This window comes from Polistes canadensis, unplaced genomic scaffold (assembly GCF_001313835.1).
Source record: "Polistes canadensis isolate GaletaPanama2010 unplaced genomic scaffold, ASM131383v1 scaffold_109, whole genome shotgun sequence".
NCBI classification, from domain to species: Eukaryota; Metazoa; Arthropoda; class Insecta; order Hymenoptera; family Vespidae; genus Polistes; species Polistes canadensis.
In genome coordinates, this window is record NW_014569656.1 from 388,207 (window position 1) to 407,641 (window position 19,435).

The following is a 19,435-nucleotide window of genomic DNA, read 5'->3' on the forward strand; positions in this document are numbered from 1 at the left end:
ATATATGACTAAATTTTTTTATTTAAATACGATTAATAGGGAAGACATTGTTGTATCTATTTTCCTTTTTTAATTCTTCCTATCCTCCACCACCATCTCATTATCATTATCATCCTCATCATCATTATCGTCGTTTAATTTATACCGTTAAGTATGCATGTTTGTTCATTTCTTCCCCCATCTCCAAAAAATAATGAATGAATTACCGAAAACTTTGATTGAATAATTCGATTTGGTGTTTGATTGCAACATAGCAACGATTATAATATATTACAGGCTTAATTATCAAACATGTCTTCCCACAAACGGGTAAGATCGTTTCCTTTCTAATATATTTTTTATTTACACTTCGCATTTAAATTCGGCATTCGGCTCGCTAAGGCAACGCATGAGAGGAAATAATATAGCAAATGATTGATTTTTAAATCTCTATCTTGTCATCATTTTTAAATGCAATTATTTACGTGCACGCATTTACATAAATTTCTTTTCCTTTCCTTTACTTTCGTAAAACAAATCCAACATCGTGAAGTAATATATGCATACATATTATTATATATATATATATACGTGCATATATTATTTCAAATCACAGCATAGGTGGTGTAAAAGAAATAATCGTATCAACGATGCATAAAAAACAAAGAAAATGTATAGTAAAAAGGATATAAGAAATATGATCTTAAAAAAGTGTCGCTATAAATCTCTATAATATATACTAACATTATACAATAATAAAATAATTATTATTACAATGATATTTTACAATGAAACATAAGTGGAGAAAAAGTAATGAATGAATCATACTTTTCTTTTTTTTAATTGTGAACAAATTAACGATAATTATACCACCCATGCTCCGCCATGATGAACGAGCGCGAGTATAGGAAGCTTTTATATTTTGCATCTCGTCTCACTAATATTATGACAATAATAATAATAATAATAATAATAATAATAATAAATTTTGTTGATAATATGTAATACTTTCTTCAGTCATCTATATCCTATGTACAGAGCAAAATTTTATATAAAATACCGAAATACTTCAACATTTCCAAGAGAAGTTTTCTCCATCTCCATCTTCTTCTTCTTTACGCATTCGACGATACTTTTTATATACGTTCCTCCTTCTTTTTTTTAATTACTAATTCATTATTGCGTATGCCTGTCTTTCTCTCTTTCATTCTCTTTCTATCATAACTTGTAATTATTAATAATGCATACACAATAATTGAAAAAATGAAAAAAAATAAAGTAGAGAGGTGGAAAAGTGCCAGACTTTATTGACGAAAGATCGTATATATTCGATCTTCGAAAATTTTCCATGTTTGATCTATCTGATATCTTCGATTTTTTATAACGCAGATAAAATAAATAATACGTGCACTTAAATATGTTCACGGAAATGTGTGTATATGTTATGTGTGTGTTACGTTATCCACTATTAATCTCATATTTGCGCAAGCGATATAGGATTTTAAAAAAATCAAAATTAAAAAAGCAAAGTAAATAAAACGTAATATTATATTGACTTAAATTTATGCCAGTTTATACCATGCTCAAACTAAATGATGATCAATATAAATTTATTCATTCCAACTACCTCCTGATACAATTAACCCTCTATAATCTAATTTATTTTTTGTTTTTGAGAATGCCTATAGGAAATATTTATTTAATATAAAACTTATAGTATAATTTTTAATATATTATACTAATTGCAAGTATATATATACACACTTTGTTACAGTGAAACTAAGCAGATACATTAGTGTGCGTCAAAATAACATAGCGTTATAAAGGGTTAAAGTATGCTAAATAAAAAACTAAACAATTATTACCGATGACTTGTGACAATGAAAAAATGAATAAAGTTGATAGCTTAATTGTAATAGTTACGCGTATTAAATTTTCATATTCACTTTGTGCTAGTTGCCTTTAAAATGCTGATAACTTATTTGTTCTATTTTTTTATTTTGTGGAGGCCATAGTCTGTCTAGTCGTCAATTTAGTCATCTTAAAATAGTGATCTATAGTGAGTGTCACTTAAAATTGTACACCATTATGCTTAGTAAACCAATAGTTTTCAAACAAAAATCTAGTAAGCGTAATGGTGTATGATTTTAAGTAACACTCGCTGTAAATTTGTTTTTTGTTTAAAAATTAAATTCCGTTGATGTGTTTTTTTTCTTCTATGCAACTTCCTATAATTAAATATCTTCCTTTCCTTTCTCTCTCTTTAAATTTGAATTCAGCAAATAAGCGAAATGGATAAGATGATTCTTAAACTACGATTTTATACAATGTAATATCATGTGTTACGTATATTATATTAGTTAGATTTAAATCGACAGTAGACTAGACTCAGGCTCTACAAATTCTAAAAACTGTTCTCGAACAAATCGGAGTCAACATGAACTGGTTGGAGAAAAAAAAAAAAAGAAAAAGAAATCTTCATGCAATTAGCTTAACGATAAGTTTTCAAATTACTTTACTTTTGACGAAGTTCTATTAAATCCAGCACTCTTCCTTCTTGCAAGACCATAGTCTCTCCTCTCTTATACAATATACCACAAACGAGAAACTTCATTTCTTCCAGTCTTCAAGCCAATCACAAGAGAATTCATTTAGTTGTTTTTCTTTTCCTAAATATTTTCAAGCGTGATACTTATTAATATCACATTATAATAATTATGAACATAAAACTTATATTTATCTGATCGAATATCCGGCTGACATTTATTATTAATCGTTAATTATCGAGCAATATTGATTTCATCTTTAATTTTTCCTTTTTTAAAATCACATTGCATTTAAGGCTATTCGCAAATATTAAATAATAAACTGTTGATAATATTATCCTGCATAATTATCAACAGAATATTTTCTCTTAAACTTAAATATACATATATATATATATAAACTGGATCAATTATTTGAACATATATCATTCGAAGATAAAATAATTTCTGATTACTTTCATCAACATTAATTATTTTTTTTATATGAAATGTGCATTGTTATTATTGTAATTATTAAAAAATGATAGAGCATTGGACATGATTTTATCCAATGTTCGTATAATAAAATTAGACATTTTCAAAATAGCCCTATGCCTACCAAGTCAAAACTTATACTGAAAAAGGGAAGAAGATATTGCGCTTTATATTATTTCATTTATAATAATAAAACTTTAATAAAAAGAGAGGTTTGTACTAATGATTATTTCAATGTTAAAATTTTAACGTTATATAATTATTGTGTTATTGAAAATAACGTTATATAGTTCCTGCCAGAAAAATATACATATATACTATATGTTGTGTTACTTTATTTTTATTTTTTAGAATCGATGAACTATACCATTTATTATTCACTTAATATTTCGTATCTAAATCGTTGTATTTTCTTTCATCTATAATTAGTTAAATTATTTAATTATATATATATACGCGTGTGTATGTATGTGTGTATGCTATTGTAAACTACATCGAATAAGTAAGAATTATTAGACGTTAGAGAATATTATTTGTAATATGGCAAGCTTGCTTGTAAATAGACATTGCATATAATTCTCATAAAATCTTTGAAAAAAAGTATTGTTCTCTTTTTTGAAAAATATAAGCTAACACTTGTTTTTCCATCCCTATATTCGTACCTACTCTCTAAATAAATAAATACTAATTCTTTTTAATTATAAATACTATTAAAGAAAAAAAATATACAAAAAGTAAAACAAAAAGAAAGACATTTAAATAATATAAGCTTTGTTTTGTCAGGCAAAAGGGCACATTTGGACATATATATATATATGTTTTCTTATTGTTGTTTTTAAATTGCGACATGCTTTTTTAATCTAACTTGGTATTTCGTTCAATTATCGACACTTATTGAAAAGAATACTTAATTTTTAAAAATTGTTTTGGCCAATGTACTAGTCTCTACGTAACATCAACTATATTCAAAGATAGATAGTATTGAGTAAATTATGTACAATTGGTGTACATGTTTCTGTAATTATACTATATCCGTCACCTTTCTCATGACTCTTAATCAGGAGGAAAAATTAATTATAATCTTTTTACCTTACCAATTTATCCAACAATCTATTTTCGATTAAATCATTGCATCCGTATGTAATCGACGGTGAATCATTAACATTCACTTGCGACGTGAGAGGCTTGTTTTTTTTATTTACATATTAAGATGTAAGAGAGTTGTCGCTCAATAACTGGCCTCATGCCCTGCAAGTATATATAAATCTGCTCCTTCAGTCTCTGTCAATGTTCCCGTGTGAACCAAATGACTTTCCAACATTACAACCCTATTGCATAAAGAACATTGATTAATATTCCACGTAAAATTTAATTTTAAGATGATCTAATAAATTTTAATCACTATGTACTTACTTATCAGAGCCAAGTAACCTATAGGTTCTGCTGGGATCACTTATTTCCTGCGTAACTTCGCCATTCTTAAAACTTCTACCTTGCATACCATGTTTATGGAATGCCAATACACTATCCGGTAGACAAACTAATAAAAAATATAAAATAATAATTAATACAACTATTATACGTATGTAAGAATAATTGATTATTATACTTGTCTCATATAATACTTACTAATTGATTCTATCTGAAAATTAAAATGCAGTTCCGACATCTGCTTCTTGCTTACCCTGAGTTTTCCTTGTAATGTAACAACCTTAACTACATCTAAATGAAAAATATCACGTTGAGAAGAATTATGTTACAGATAAATTATTATAATTACTTGTAATATTAATGGCTTACTTTCATAACATACAAGTATTGCATCCTTCTCGAGTTGCGTCACGTTAATGACATGAAGATTTTCTCTCCTTGGTATCACAGTTGCTAAAACAATATTAATTGTTAGTTTATTTTTAATATAACAATGATTTAAAAAAATGTGAAGTAAAGAATCACCTGAGCCATCCATATCTTCTAACTCGTCACTATGGAACCAGCTTGCTCCAGAGTTCATATTAATTAAATCCAATTTTAATTTATTTTGTTGATATGGTTGCTTGACCGATACACATACCATCGGATATTCCATTTCAGGTGTAATAATCATTTCAAACACGTTTAAAGGTGACGGAAGAGCGCAATCAAAGTGCTTTAAAAGCATAAATTTGTTTAAAGGATCGTACCACTGCATCAAAAATATTCCAGCTGGCATTGCTCCGCAAAGGTACTTGTATCTGTATTTATAATTTGTTTTAAATAGTTAAATATTTACATTATATGTTATACATGAACAAAACTTCAACTCACCCATTGTACGGATTTCTTCCAACGCAACACTTAGTGCAACCTTTAGTATCTGGTACTTTAGTAGTGAGTGCAAATTTTCTAGGTACTAATCTCTCTGGTATTTTGTTCATATGCAATGAAAACCTATGAGTCTGTTTGCTTTGCATTGCTAATAAATCATGTCTGTATAATTGAGGTGTTTTCCCTACAAAATACAATCAATTTAATACAATATTATTCATTTTGATATTTTCAAATATATAACCAAAGCAATGTTTAAAAATCTTTTAGAAAGGCAAATAAAAATTTTACCAGATAAGGACATAAGGACATCCTTGATAACATACATCCAAATTGTACGTCTAGGATATAGTTGATCTATTGCGGTTTCATGGAGTTCATTTAAGTTTAAATTATAAATCCCTTCCTCTGCAGCGATAAGTAAGTGTTGGTCTCTTGTGTCGGGATGTATCCAACTAGCAGTACAATGTATTCTCAAAGGACAACCATTAAATACCTAAAAATTATATCAAAAAATTATTTATAAAGATAACGTATGTCTAATATATTTTTATATTAAACAAAAAATTAAATTCTACCTTTGAAAAACATGCTCCCATATGAACCTTAGGAGTTGGAGGCAACCCATTACTTATGGGTCTTGGTGGTGTATGCCTTTTTCTGTCCCTCCTTCTCGGTGGTACAGGTGGTGTATCCGATAGGAGATCTGGACTAATATTTTCTCTTTCTCCGTCTCTTGATATTTCATTATCTCCTGAAAAATGTAATTTTATCAATAAAATATATTTTTATACATCTTAGAGAGTATATTTTATTTATAGGAACACATGCTACTACCATTAGATTGTGGGGATTCTTCTCTAGGGCCACTATCTGAAAGAGATCTTTGACGTTGTCCATTTACAGCTGTTAAAGAATGGGAACTGTTCACCAGACCAAATAATTCATCTACAGAACTGTGACGTCTAGGACTTGCTTGAGACCCTATATATATATATATTTAAATATAATAATTTCTTTAGACTAATTTCTAAATTCTAAATTTTTCATTTACTTACCAGATACATTATTGTAATATCCGCAATGTACCTCACACTCGTTCGAAGACTCTCCAAGAGGAAGCGTGGCCCTACAAATATATAATTGTTAATTAATATTTTTACTATTATTATTATATAAAACAATAATTCTTGAAAATAAACTAGTGCAATGAATATATTTTCTGTTAATAGGTTGCATATGATATACATTCAATGAAAATATATATTAGTACCTGACACTTCAAATTATTAAACAAGCATTTAACATTTTCAACAAATTTTGCATAAAATAAATATATCATTTGCATAAGAAAAAATAATAATAATATAATTGTATAAATAAAAAAAATGCAGCAATGTGTTAAGAGCCAAATAAAGCAGTGTGTATTTTGAACATATTTTAACGACGCTTCATAAAAAAGAAAACTTAAATGAAAATTGAAAAATAAGAATTTCTGCAAGCACAAATATCAATTTTATGTTAATGATATAAAATATATTAAAAAGTCCTACGATCCATGATAAATGTAAATTCATATTGGAACAATGATATTAACACAAATATTTTCTTTTGGTTATACAAATGATTATAAATAATAATTTACTTAACAATCTTACCCCATTCATTGATTTGATCTACTCAATACCTCTATGTTAGTAATTAATGAAATATTTTTAAAAATATGATACGTATGTGTGATATATTCTTCTTCAGGCATGATTTTACAAATATTTCTATTTACTTTCGATCAGTTTTAATCGTTGAAATTCCTCTACATTAGTATTTATATTCATATAAATAAAAATGTAAGAAACTAGATGTAAGAAAAAATAAAACATTTTACAATAATTTATCATTGTTGGTTTACTTACTGCAGGGAGTATAGCTGATCGCAATGCCCACCAACCATCGACATTGCATTTCCCCTGCACATATGAAACTATGGTCATATACTACAAAATAATTGCAAATACAATAAACAAATTTTGTATTTCTGTAAAATTGTTTTCTCCATCGTTATTCATAATAATTAAAATAATTTATAATTTTCTTTTTTAAAAGTAAAATCAAATGTAGATCTGAATATTTTGCTTGTTAATCGAATAACTTGATTTTTATAAATATGAACCAATTAGTTACAATTAGATTATAAATCAAATTGGGGATAATTATTTTACATCGTGTGTATATCATTTTGATAAGCACATAACATTTTTGCAATAAATATACAAACTTCCACCACCAATATGGTTAATGCCAAGGTTCAAAGCAAAAGCATAAATAACGAAAATTGTCATGCAACTAATAATCAGATATATATTTACAGATATATATCTGATAAAAATGAAAATAGAAATTATTTTATAAGTGTAAGTAATATATGAGTCATATTTCGTATGTACAATATTTCATTAACAAGATCTATCATCGTTTTTTCCATTTAATCCTTTCGTTACAGCATGGGTCGGTCGTTCATACGAAACATTTGCATGGATGATCCTCATTATATGTGGATCGGTAGTATAACGAAAGAATTAATAAAAATATTGAAAAAAATATTATATTAAACCGTCACCAAACATAAGGAAAATCTATGTGTGAAAATCTATCTGTGTATAAATGTATAATATAATCTACAGAAAGAACAAGAGTATATTCTATTAATCTAATCTATCATTAAATATATAATGATGCACAATTATTAATTAATATATGTATAAGGAAAGAGAGAAATAAGTGCAAGGTGCAAGGTGCAAGGGAAAAGGGTTACCTGCCAATACCTTAGCAACAACTCCTCATCAATGTACTGCAATAGACTCCTGTAGGGAGAAATTATTAAAATTACAAACTGATCAGAAAAATTAATACTACAAAAAATATATAATCTGACTAAATGACAAAACTATAATACATTGTTACGTATACCAGAAAGAAGAGATAATGATTGTCATATAATAAATCTAACAATATGTTTATTACTATTATAAAATAATATTTCCTCGATCAAAAATATCTTCTAAACAGTACAGCGAATCGTACCGTTCTAATTATTTACATTCTTCGTTAAATAATTTAACGTTGTAGTTTCAAAAATGTGTTTGTAAATGAATAAGTGAATAAATAAATCTCGACGAGTGATATAAGTATGATCAAATTATATGTACAAATGTGAAATAAAGGTGATTATACTTACTGAAACAAAATTTATAACAGAAATCATTTCTTAAATTGACAATCATTAACATGCAATCAAAATGCAATATCATACAGCATAAACTATTATCGTACATCACATGCATTAGTCTTTTACTAATATTAAAAAACTTGTACTCTCATTCTAAACAGTGATATATTATCAAAAGATTTAAATATTTCTCGTCTCTATATTAGATTATGGATATAATCATTTAAATGCGACTAAAAACTTTGCTTATATATGTGTAAGACCATTATTTGTTCGTATTATTTGTTCAACATTTAGTAGTTAATTTAACATCCATCCCATATATTAATATATGGAATCAAAATCTTCAAAGAATGAAAAAGATTTAAATATTACTTATTATAAATAATTAATATTTAAAAGCTTATTTTTTTTTTATTTTTTATATACAAAAACTTTAATATTCTTATGATAATATTTTTGTTAATTACATATTCTAATAAAATAAATTTGGAATAATGTCAAGTTATGACATAGGTTCACACCAAGCCAATTTTTGTATTTAGTATTTTTTTTACCTTAAACTCATATGAAATAACTCTGTGCCAGTTTTGCTTCGACGTGATCGTCTGTTACCTTCGGTAACATTTGCGCCAAGTGTACTAATACAGAATACACAGATAAATATTGTATCACTTTTGAAAAAAGAAAGAAAATCATATATAATTGATCCTGTTATTAATATTTTTTTTATCAAAAGTAAGTTATGAAATGTGAGAAATAAATAATATTCATCATTGCTCTTACACAATGCGAAGCATAAGCAAACGTGCTATGTGCAACTATAAACGAATATTAGCATCAGCCACAGAGTAGCTAAAATTTCTGTTATATTTAAATAAAATTGCTGTTTTGTTCAATTAATTTCAACATATAACATGGATGTTAACAAAATTAGGAATGCATGCCTAAATAGATTTTCTACTAATCGAAGTACTTACTCGTGAAGATTAGCAGATGTATGTGAAAAACTGTATTTAATAATAAACAAAAGAACATTAAACTATCAAATTTTAATAGAAAAATTTGACATACAATGCAAGAATAACTAGATCAAAAATTCAAACAAAACAGCATTTACCATATTAGTGGAAGTGATTGATAAGCTGTAACCCTTTCCACATCTTGTGACAGTAAATATATTATATATATAGATATGTATAAATTAGAGTATATAATGAAAGAAAGAGAAAAAGAGAAAAAAAAGAAATATTACAAATAACTTACTTTTCTTGTACATCTTCAAACGCAGTGCCAATTCCACAGTCTGGATGAACATCACAGTTATGTACAGCCTAAATGTAATCATAATTTGCAATCATTATACACATCTATAAAAATATATTGTTTTTTATTAATCCAAACTATATGCCAATTATTTACCTTTACGTTATTCATAATGTCCATAATATCCCACGCCGGATTAGTATCAACTGAAGGAGTTATAGAATCTCTTTGTAATGTGTTGCCATCCAGGTTAATTAGATCTATAATTTACATTTATAATAAACAACGCTATAATTAATATCGATTAATTTAATATACTCCTGATAAATATTTACCATCACTATCTAATTGCGATATGGGGCTTTTTGGCCTTGGTCTTGCTGTATGCCTCGAAGCAATTCTTTGTGGTACATTAGGTACTGCTCCATCTTCGTCAGCTTCTAAATCAGTGAACATATGACTAGGATTCGATACCTTTTGTAGTAATTCCAAAGCCAATCGTTTATTCATTTCTCCTTGAAAAAATGCATGCTGCAAAAGAAAATAAATTATTTGATAAATTTAACATAAACATGCATTTATATTACATTTAAAGATGGGATATTAACCTGCAATAATTTTTCTGCAGTTGGTCTCTTTTTAGGGTTTTTAGTTAAAGCAACTTTAACAAAATTATGAAATGTTGGACTCCATTTGTCACGATCTTTTAATGTCGGAGGTTTGAAACCAGATTTGGACATCAAGAATAAAGCTCTCATTGGATGTAAATCGAACATGGGAGGTTGCAACTCTGCTAATTCTATTGCAGTTATACCGCATGCCCAAATATCACATAACTGATTGTACCCACCCTTTCTCTCTACTGCTGCAACCTAATGAGAATGAAACGAAAGAAAAACAATTATAAAAATCTAGATTTTATTACAATGACTTATTTATTTGCACGTACCTCTGGTGCCATCCAATAAGGTGTACCAATAAAACTTTTCCTTTTATTTATCGTTGCAGTAATTTGAGCTGACACACCAAAATCAGCTAATTTGACATCTCCTGCCTCGGTCAATAATATATTGGCACCCTTAATATCGCGATGCATTTTTCCCATAGTATGCAAATAAGCTAATCCCATAAGAGTCTCTCTACACATATACGCTATCTGTATCTCGGATAATGGTCCAGTTACTATAAAACCGAACAAACAACTTATAAATTAGAAAAAAAATAAACAAACTCTATGATTCTTCTTTAAAAAAATTAAAATAATATTAACCCATTTACTGCCACACGAATTTTACATATTTTGCTATGGAGGCTACAATTCTAAGATAAAATATAAAACAATATAATAACACCATGGCAGTCAACACGTTAAAAATAATTAACACATACTGTGATAAATATCTTGCAATGATCCACCCCCGCAGTATTCCATACATATCCACAATTTGTCCCTTCTCAAGTAGCTGCCATAATATGCTATGATATTGGGATGCCTACAATCTTTCATCATCAAGATTTCTTGCTGGATAATAGCGAAATCATCACCTACAAGAAAAAGAAAGTATTTTTAATTAGAAATAATTAATCCATAATTATGCAACCCTGCAATAAATACGTTTTATCTTAATTAACATTAATATAAATAGAGAATTTCTCAAAGTAAAAAATTATAGTTTATGAATTGAACATGAAAATATGATAGATGAAATTTGCATGTCTCAAGTTTAGGGTAATGTACCATAATTGGTCTTACCTGGTTCTAATTTGATAACCTTGATGGCGGCAAGGTCGTTCATAGATAACCTTTTAGCCTATAGAAAATATAAAAGAGAATAAGTTAATAAACTGATGACAATTTCTACAATAATAAAAAGGATAAAAACCTTATAAACATCTCCATAAGTTCCACTGCCTATTCGTTGGATGAGCTCGTACTCGTCCTGCGGATTTCTACGACTTATGTCACTGGACAGTGCGTTAGCGTTTAATGCCATCATGAACCGCAGGATCTTCAAAGCTAATGCTTAAATGGCGTAATTAATATCTAGAAAAGAATGTTATCGTTAAAGTGTAAAAACACATTTGCCCAGTAGAGGATGTCACTTTAATCGAAACGTCGCCATTGTTCACAACACCTCTGAGATTGCATACTATCGAGAGTACTTGAACGACGTTCGATATATCGAAAAGTGGCAAATCTCGAAAGGAATTTAACGCGATTATTTGAATATACTAAAATATATACATATAAAAAAGAGGAAAAAATATATTTTAAAAAGCAATGAAAGAGTAGAAAGAATTTAATTACTAATCCGACGAAAAGAAATTAATATCCAAATGGAGACGACGAGTTTTACATTGTAAAAGAAAAATGTCGCGATTACGTTGAACACATCAATGCATTTTTTTTTTTTTTATACGACTGATAACAATCAAATAGAAAAATGTTTCGTCAAATCGAATGGAAACATATCGTGATATCAAAAATTAAATATTAATGGCCTTGGTTGTAATGATACTGCGATATACCCAATTGGCACGATCGTGTGATAGCATGTGCGTTATTCATTTTCAGTAATTATTGAAAAATTCTCTCTTTTTCTTTCCAAAAATTAAACTGAAACAGTTGGTATTTTGTATATTTAGATATACAAAATGATTATTGGCAAGCATCACACTAGATACATATTTAATCTGACTTTACCACCTTCTAGCCATAATAAATACATACTTAAAATGTACACACATCATCAATTTCTTGTATGCTTTCAATATGCAAATTCCAAAAGAAGAAGCGAAAGAATTATTCAATAGAAAAGAAGTTTCAAAAGTCCAATGAAAAATATTTGATAAGTATATATTAATGTATCACAGTTCGAGATAGTAAGAACTTATATGTGAGGAGAAATACTCGAGCAAGAGAAATCAACGGATAGAGTACGACCACGTGTAACACAAATCGATCAAAAAGTGGTGGGGGTAATAACGTGATCGTATTTTTCTATTTATTTGCATATATATATATATATATATATATATATTGCATTTACACGTCATCATTTTTTAATGAATAAAAATTTATTAAAAATATTACATACTCCTTAAAGATTGTGACTGACAATGAGCTTGAAAAAAGATATATATGTCTAAAAAGAATTAGAAAAATAAACGATAGAAGGAGGAGTATATCGATTAAAATCGATCGTTTCGGTGCATTAATCGTGTTGACCTTCTTGAATTGTGTACGCCCCTTTTCCCCTACTCTGATGACTTGCATCGTCGACCTCCCACCACTTTTGCTACTCTTTTTGCATCGTTATCGGTCATTTGTCTCTCTTTCTCTCTCTCTCTCTCTCTTTCTTTCTTTCTTTGACAGCGCGCGATTAATCGGCGTGCTTTGACATCGCATTCGTAGTTGACAGATTCGCGGCGTGTTCGACTAAGAACTTGTGTGTCCCGTTAAATCGTTTCTCTTTGCTGTTAAAAGTCACGTAGACATCCCGTCCGAATGAAAGTCACGATTTCCTAACAGATAGTTTCAAAGATCAACCGATAATCGTTAATCTTTGTCGTCGTCGTCATTTTTCTCCAATGTGAAAGGAAGGAAGAGAAAAGAAAAGAACTTGTAAAGGGACACGTCAGTTTGTTCCTCAACTTATATAGTATAATAGGATTGATGTTGAATTTTTCAATGCGAACGATGTTTTCCACAATCTTTCTCTTTCTAATTGTTCTAACGAATTTTTCTAATACCAGGGTGCATGGTAATTATTTTGGAACCAATGCACAAACGGACGATCAGTGTTTCTGCAAGGTAAATAAATTATATATTAAAATAAAGTCTATCTGTATTTGAATTAATTATTACGAATTTGTTGTTATAATGATGCAACTTTAAAGATACCAAATTTATAACCTTTTACATACTTGTATAACTATCAGGAACATTTTGTACATGATCTTTTATTTTTTTTCAGTTTTATTCTGTTTTTTTACATGTTTTTCTGTTACGTCTTGCATGTTGTATATTCAACAATATCATCATTATCATTATTATAATGTTTGTTTCAGTTAAAGGGATCAATCGATGATTGTAGCTGTAATGTAGATACAGTGGATTATTTTAACAATGTAAAGATATATCCTAGATTGCAAAGTCTTCTATTGAAGGATTACTTTAGATTTTACAAAGTTAATCTGAAGCAACAGTGTCCTTTTTGGGCGGATGACAGTAAATGCGCTATACGTTATTGTCATATACAACCTTGTCATGATGTAAGATATTTCTATTCTATTTGATTTATCATTTTAATACAGATAACAAAATGTTATCCTCTTGTTTGTCGTAGGATGATATTCCGGAAGGATTGAAAGGAGAAGTTCCTAGAAATTTACATTTCAATGAAAGCCCTGCTGACAAATATAAATTATCCACACAATTAGCAAATTGTAATCAAAATGCAAGAGATCATAACATGGAATTGGGTTATCTCAATACTACTATCAGGTAATAAAAATAAATAATTACCAATATTCAAGATAAATGAGAAAATGCTATTGTTTTTAGCTCTGAAAATTATAAAGAATTTGAGCGTTGGCAACAATACGACGATGCTCAAGATAATTTCTGCGTGAAAGAATCCAGTCCTGGTGAATATGTCGATCTTTTACTTAATCCGGAACGATATACAGGATATAAAGGACCAAGCGCTCATAGAATATGGCGAAGTATTTATATGGAAAATTGTTTTAGGTACTATGATAATCTTATTTCTTTGATAGAATTTCAATTAGCTTATTATTTCTTTTATATGTTTGTTCCAGACCTAAAAATTCTCCTCATAATTTTATACAATCGTCTAAAATAAATGGTATGTTTATCAATAATTTAATATGCATTGAATTTTATATATAATATTTGTACTTGAATATCTACTTAACTTATTGTATGTATCACAGGAATGTGTTTAGAAAAGAGAGTATTCTATCGTGTTATATCAGGATTACATGCAAGTATTAACATTCACTTATGTTCAAAATATTTATTATCTTCGGGAGATGGCTTGACTGCTGTATCAGGTGCAAAATGGGGCCCTAATCTAGGAGAATTGCAAAGACGATTTTCCCCTGAAACAACTGGTGATGAAGGACCTAATTGGTTAAAAAATTTATATTTCATATATTTACTTGAACTAAGGGCTTTAGCAAAGGCTGCACCTTATTTAGAAAGAGAAGAATATTATACTGGCAATGAAGTTGACGATAAAGATACACGTCTAGCTATTAACGACGTTCTACAAACTGTTAAGTTAGTATATTCTAAACATAGCATTTACTTTTTACAAAATTTATTAAAATAAATGATATCATTGTACGTGTATCATTTCAGATCGTTTCCTGAACATTTTAATGAAACAGTCATGTTTTCTGGAGGTGCTCATGCACAGATATTAAAAGAAGAATTTAGACAACACTTTAGAAATATTTCTCGCATAATGGATTGTGTCGGATGCGATAAATGTAAACTCTGGGGTAAATTGCAAATACAAGGTTTAGGAACTGCATTAAAAATTCTTTTCTCTGGCAAATTTGATAAATGGGAATCAACGCTACATAATTTTAGTAGAAAACAATTTTTTTTGGAAAGAAGTGAAATTGTAGCTCTTATTAACGGATTTGGAAGGTAAGATTTATAAATGCGGTATCTTGTATAAAACTGATATACTATAATATTTCATGGATACCATTTTTTTCAGATTATCAGAAAGTATATTTGAACTGGATAAATTTCGACAAATGATGAGATAGCATAGCAACAAGTAGGTAATGACTTTTCAAATACTATGACAAGACACATCACATTAATTTAATTAGCTTTCCATAGGAATAACTATATATTGTAGGATTTATGAATTGTTATAATTACGTTTCTCATGCTCATATCTTTATTAACATTTAATATGAAATCGCAATGAAAATTATTTAAATTTTGATATATAAATAATTTCACGTTAATCTTATATTGGTAACAAGAAAACGAATGGTTAAAAATACAATTATTTAATTGCTCGATATTTCTATACAATTTTATAAAAAGCAAACACGTATAAATATTTATGCGATTATCATTGCAATATTTATTCATAAAATTAATTTCACTGCGATTTCATTTTAAACCTTAACTCCGTCTGTGATAAATATCTATTCTGACATATATTTCTGTAATAATTTCCTTTACAATTCATCCCAATGAATGAATTATTCAGAAGAACCTTTCCATACTTATAAAAACAAGTTCTAAGATGACAATTACGTTAGCAAGTTTTTTATAACATACTATTTTCAAATAGCTAATTAAGTTAGATAAAAAAAATGACCAAGATTTGTAACAGACATTTTCATTATTGAAGTGGAGAACTAATATAAGACACGCAAGCACCTTCATTGGCTTTGGAAATATGTACAAAATACTTTTTTTTGAAAAATAAAATACATTTATATTTATTAAAAATTAATAAATAATATTCTAATTCTGTAAATCTGTACAAACGTACAGATTTCTTGGAAGTATTATGTATCTACATTTTATACCTTTTCTTGATCATTTTTATATCTAAATAATGAATATTTACGATATATATATATATATTAAGAACATTAGCGTATTATATCATCTTCCTTTTGAAACTGCTTCTATGTCCTTCAGTAAAGTCAATTATAAAAGTACCTTTCAATGATTATTGTTTCTAACTTATACAACGACTTAATGCGATTATGATCGTGATCCTAGTACATTATTGTATCGGATAATTATTATAGAAAATGTAAATTAGCCGAGCTAATGTAAGGAAACCTGTAGTAAAGCATCATAATTATATCGTCAAATATATAAAAAGTTCTTGCTTAATCCTTTATGGAAGAGCTTGCATAATATGATTTCTATACGAGCCGCTAGTAATGGAAGAGTTAAATAAATAAAACACTTCTAAATAATTACCCAAAAATACCAGTTTAAAAATTAATTGAACATAAAAAGGATATTATTTATAATTTAGCACGATCACACATAATAAATAATAAAAGAAAATTAAATTTGAATCGAATGAAGCGCAGCTAATTTGTCTGACAGTATTTGCAATAGTATTTTAATAAGAGACTAATTACCACTAATGTCAGTTTCGGCCATCTTGAACTCTGCTATGGCTATAGGCAATAAGAATTTCCGAGAGCAGTCCTTTAGTTTACTTCCAGCCGATAAATAACAGCACCATATCTTACTTTAATCACATGCTTTACACATAAACAAATTAATTAATTAATAAATGCTATACAAAATGTATTTTCAAATAAAAATACAAATTTTATTGAATAATATAATAAGTTGATAACTAATAATTGTTCTTTTCATTTGTTTCCCTGATTTGATAAAAGTTTTATGTTGTATCCTTATGTTTTAATTTCAATTTCAATTGTTTACATTCGAAAACAGACCCCTTCGACCACAGCCTTTTTTCCAACTTCAATTGTAGGTAAAACTGACATATGACTCTAAAATAAAACATTTATGTGTTATATATAACTATTAACACACATTTTCTGAAGAAAAGAATATTCTTTTTTTTTAATGTATTACTATTGATGTTCGTTCATTAGAATTCATATAGCCTATGATCATTGAATTGGTAGAATAACTCCAAAGAAAATCTCCGAGTTTTTCCTGAGGTGAATAACGAATTGCAATAACTCCACCTAATTTCTTTTCGATTCCATTTAAGAATCTAGATTCTAAAAATAATCAAATTCTTTTAAATTATTAACGTTAGTAAAAAAAAAAAAACAAAAAAACAAATGAATATATGTTTGATCAAAGTTTCAACCTATAAAATTAATTTTCATAGCTTGATGCAAGCTAGTTGTTGGACAGGATGTATTTACAATTGCTTCTGCTATTGATCTAGCAAGCGTAGTACGAATGAGATGTTCCCCGCAACCTGATGTACTTGTACCGACTGAATACTTATCCTTACACGCCCAAGTACCACATCCCCATACTCCAGCCTAAAAAGAATTAGGCTAAGAGCTAAAATGGTAAAATATGTAATATAATCTCCTGACAAATGAAAATTGCAAATTTAACGAATTGATTAAAAAAGAATGAGTGATTGAGAAAGAGAGAATATATCAAAAATTAAATGAAATTGTTGAAAATGGATATAAAATTAGTATAAATATCAATTATCAATTACATACTTGACCCACTCTTCCTGGGTATTTTAAAATAATACCACCGCTAGAACAAGCCGATGCTATATTCCCATTTTTATCTACACATATTGCCCCAACTGTATCCATTCGTCTTTTAGCATACTGCAAATATAAGACAAAATCTTAAAATGAGTAATTTGTTGTTACAGTATTAGTTATCAATACCTTATGAACTTCATTATCACTATTTTCTACTTGTCTTTTATAATGCTTGTATATTTTTTCTGCTTTCTCTACAAATGGATAAATACATTGTGAATAAAAAATAATATAATTTATACCGATATGATAATACACTGAATGATCGATTAATGAACAGTTAGAATATTGTCTTTGAATGAATTATGTTTGTTAACCGATCACCCACTGTACCTATTTATTTACACGTACTTGATATTAATTGGTCAGGAGATAATATTTGTATACCCATTTCTTGTGCCCATGTATGCGCTCCATGTCCGACCAAAAAGCTAATAAAAAAATAATTCAAATAATTGTAAATAAATATATTGATTAATAAATATGAATACGAGATTTTTTTAAATCTACCTCGGTGGAATTCTTCCATATCCAATTTTTTTTGACTGTTGTTCGCATAAACGCTTAGCAAGAAAGACCGGATTTTTTATACCACTAACCGCACCTATTGCACCAAACTGCAAATTAGTACCGTCCATTACACTGGCATCACATTCTACCGTTCCATTAACTGTAAGGTTAGAACCAAATCCAGCATTTGTCAGAGGTGAATCTTCTAACACAATTGTAGCATCGACCACTGCATCTAGGGCACTACCACCAGATTTAATATTTTCGATACCCTAAAATATTTATTTTCATGATTTAGATATATATAAGAAAATCAGTAAGGGATTAATACAAATTTGTAAATGTAGAATTTAAAAAGAAACTTACTATTTTACAAGCATCCCGACATAACTTTTGATATTTGTCTTTAGTAGAATCAGAATGCTGTCCTGCACCTATATTTACATATAATAAAAAATATTAGTTTTTTGTATGATATCAAAATTCGTTCATTCACTATATAAAAACAATAACAAGTAAATAACCTACCAACGTGGACAGCAATAAATCCATGATTAACATTATTCATTGCATAAATCACTGTATCAGTTTTCTTAGTTTCTATTTTTCTAATCTATTACGATTCTAATTCACATCAGACGTAAATAATTTCAACAAATATTCACAAAATCACATAAAGAATATTAAACAAATTTTACATGTCTACCAACCAAAAAACTTATTACTATTTACATATTCTTTGGTACTGCTTCCGCCATTTACATTCAAATTACAGTTAACCAATCAGAAGCTGAATTTACGAAAAGTGCTGGTTCATTAATGC

At 28.3% G+C, this 19,435-nt stretch overlaps 3 protein-coding genes across 10 annotated transcripts; 1 reads left to right on the forward strand and 2 right to left on the reverse strand.

Annotated features, from left to right (window-relative positions):
* Positions 1-942: 942 nt before the first annotated feature.
* On the reverse strand, positions 943-11,939 carry LOC106787665 (mitogen-activated protein kinase kinase kinase kinase 5). 7 transcript variants are annotated; one of them, XM_014750222.1, is made up of 21 exons: positions 11,682-11,939; positions 11,552-11,609; positions 11,188-11,343; positions 10,748-10,980; positions 10,407-10,670; positions 10,134-10,329; positions 9,955-10,058; positions 9,799-9,866; positions 9,513-9,542; positions 8,129-8,167; positions 7,220-7,273; positions 6,365-6,435; positions 6,144-6,290; positions 5,885-6,060; positions 5,598-5,802; positions 5,307-5,490; positions 4,956-5,233; positions 4,800-4,883; positions 4,629-4,721; positions 4,413-4,539; positions 943-4,327 (listed from the first exon to the last, which is right to left on the reverse strand). In XM_014750222.1, the coding sequence occupies exons 1-21, from the start codon at positions 11,793-11,795 to the stop codon at positions 4,228-4,230; spliced, it is 2,781 nt and encodes a 926-aa protein (XP_014605708.1). In that variant the 5' UTR covers positions 11,796-11,939; the 3' UTR covers positions 943-4,227. The 7 variants fall into 7 exon arrangements, with proteins under 7 accessions (XP_014605708.1, XP_014605709.1, XP_014605710.1 ...); XM_014750223.1 differs by lacking the exon at positions 9,513-9,542 and having other exon boundaries at positions 4,228-4,327; XM_014750224.1 differs by lacking the exon at positions 8,129-8,167 and having other exon boundaries at positions 4,228-4,327.
* Positions 11,940-12,973: 1,034 nt separating this feature from the next.
* LOC106787653 (ero1-like protein) lies at positions 12,974-16,636 on the forward strand. The gene is made up of 8 exons (XM_014750209.1): positions 12,974-13,612; positions 13,870-14,073; positions 14,148-14,305; positions 14,366-14,551; positions 14,623-14,669; positions 14,758-15,106; positions 15,188-15,481; positions 15,555-16,636. The coding sequence occupies exons 1-8, from the start codon at positions 13,475-13,477 to the stop codon at positions 15,604-15,606; spliced, it is 1,428 nt and encodes a 475-aa protein (XP_014605695.1). The 5' UTR covers positions 12,974-13,474; the 3' UTR covers positions 15,607-16,636.
* A 104-nt stretch (positions 16,637-16,740) lies between these two features.
* Positions 16,741-19,369, reverse strand: LOC106787655 (threonine aspartase 1). 2 transcript variants are annotated; one of them, XM_014750211.1, is made up of 9 exons: positions 19,141-19,369; positions 18,979-19,046; positions 18,613-18,884; positions 18,454-18,533; positions 18,229-18,296; positions 18,049-18,165; positions 17,676-17,856; positions 17,432-17,583; positions 16,741-17,346 (listed from the first exon to the last, which is right to left on the reverse strand). In XM_014750211.1, exons 1-9 carry the CDS (start codon positions 19,178-19,180, stop codon positions 17,272-17,274), a joined length of 1,053 nt encoding a protein of 350 aa, XP_014605697.1. In that variant the 5' UTR covers positions 19,181-19,369; the 3' UTR covers positions 16,741-17,271. The 2 variants fall into 2 exon arrangements, with proteins under 2 accessions (XP_014605697.1, XP_014605699.1); XM_014750213.1 differs by lacking the exon at positions 16,741-17,346 and having other exon boundaries at positions 17,491-17,600.
* Positions 19,370-19,435: the final 66 nt, after the last annotated feature.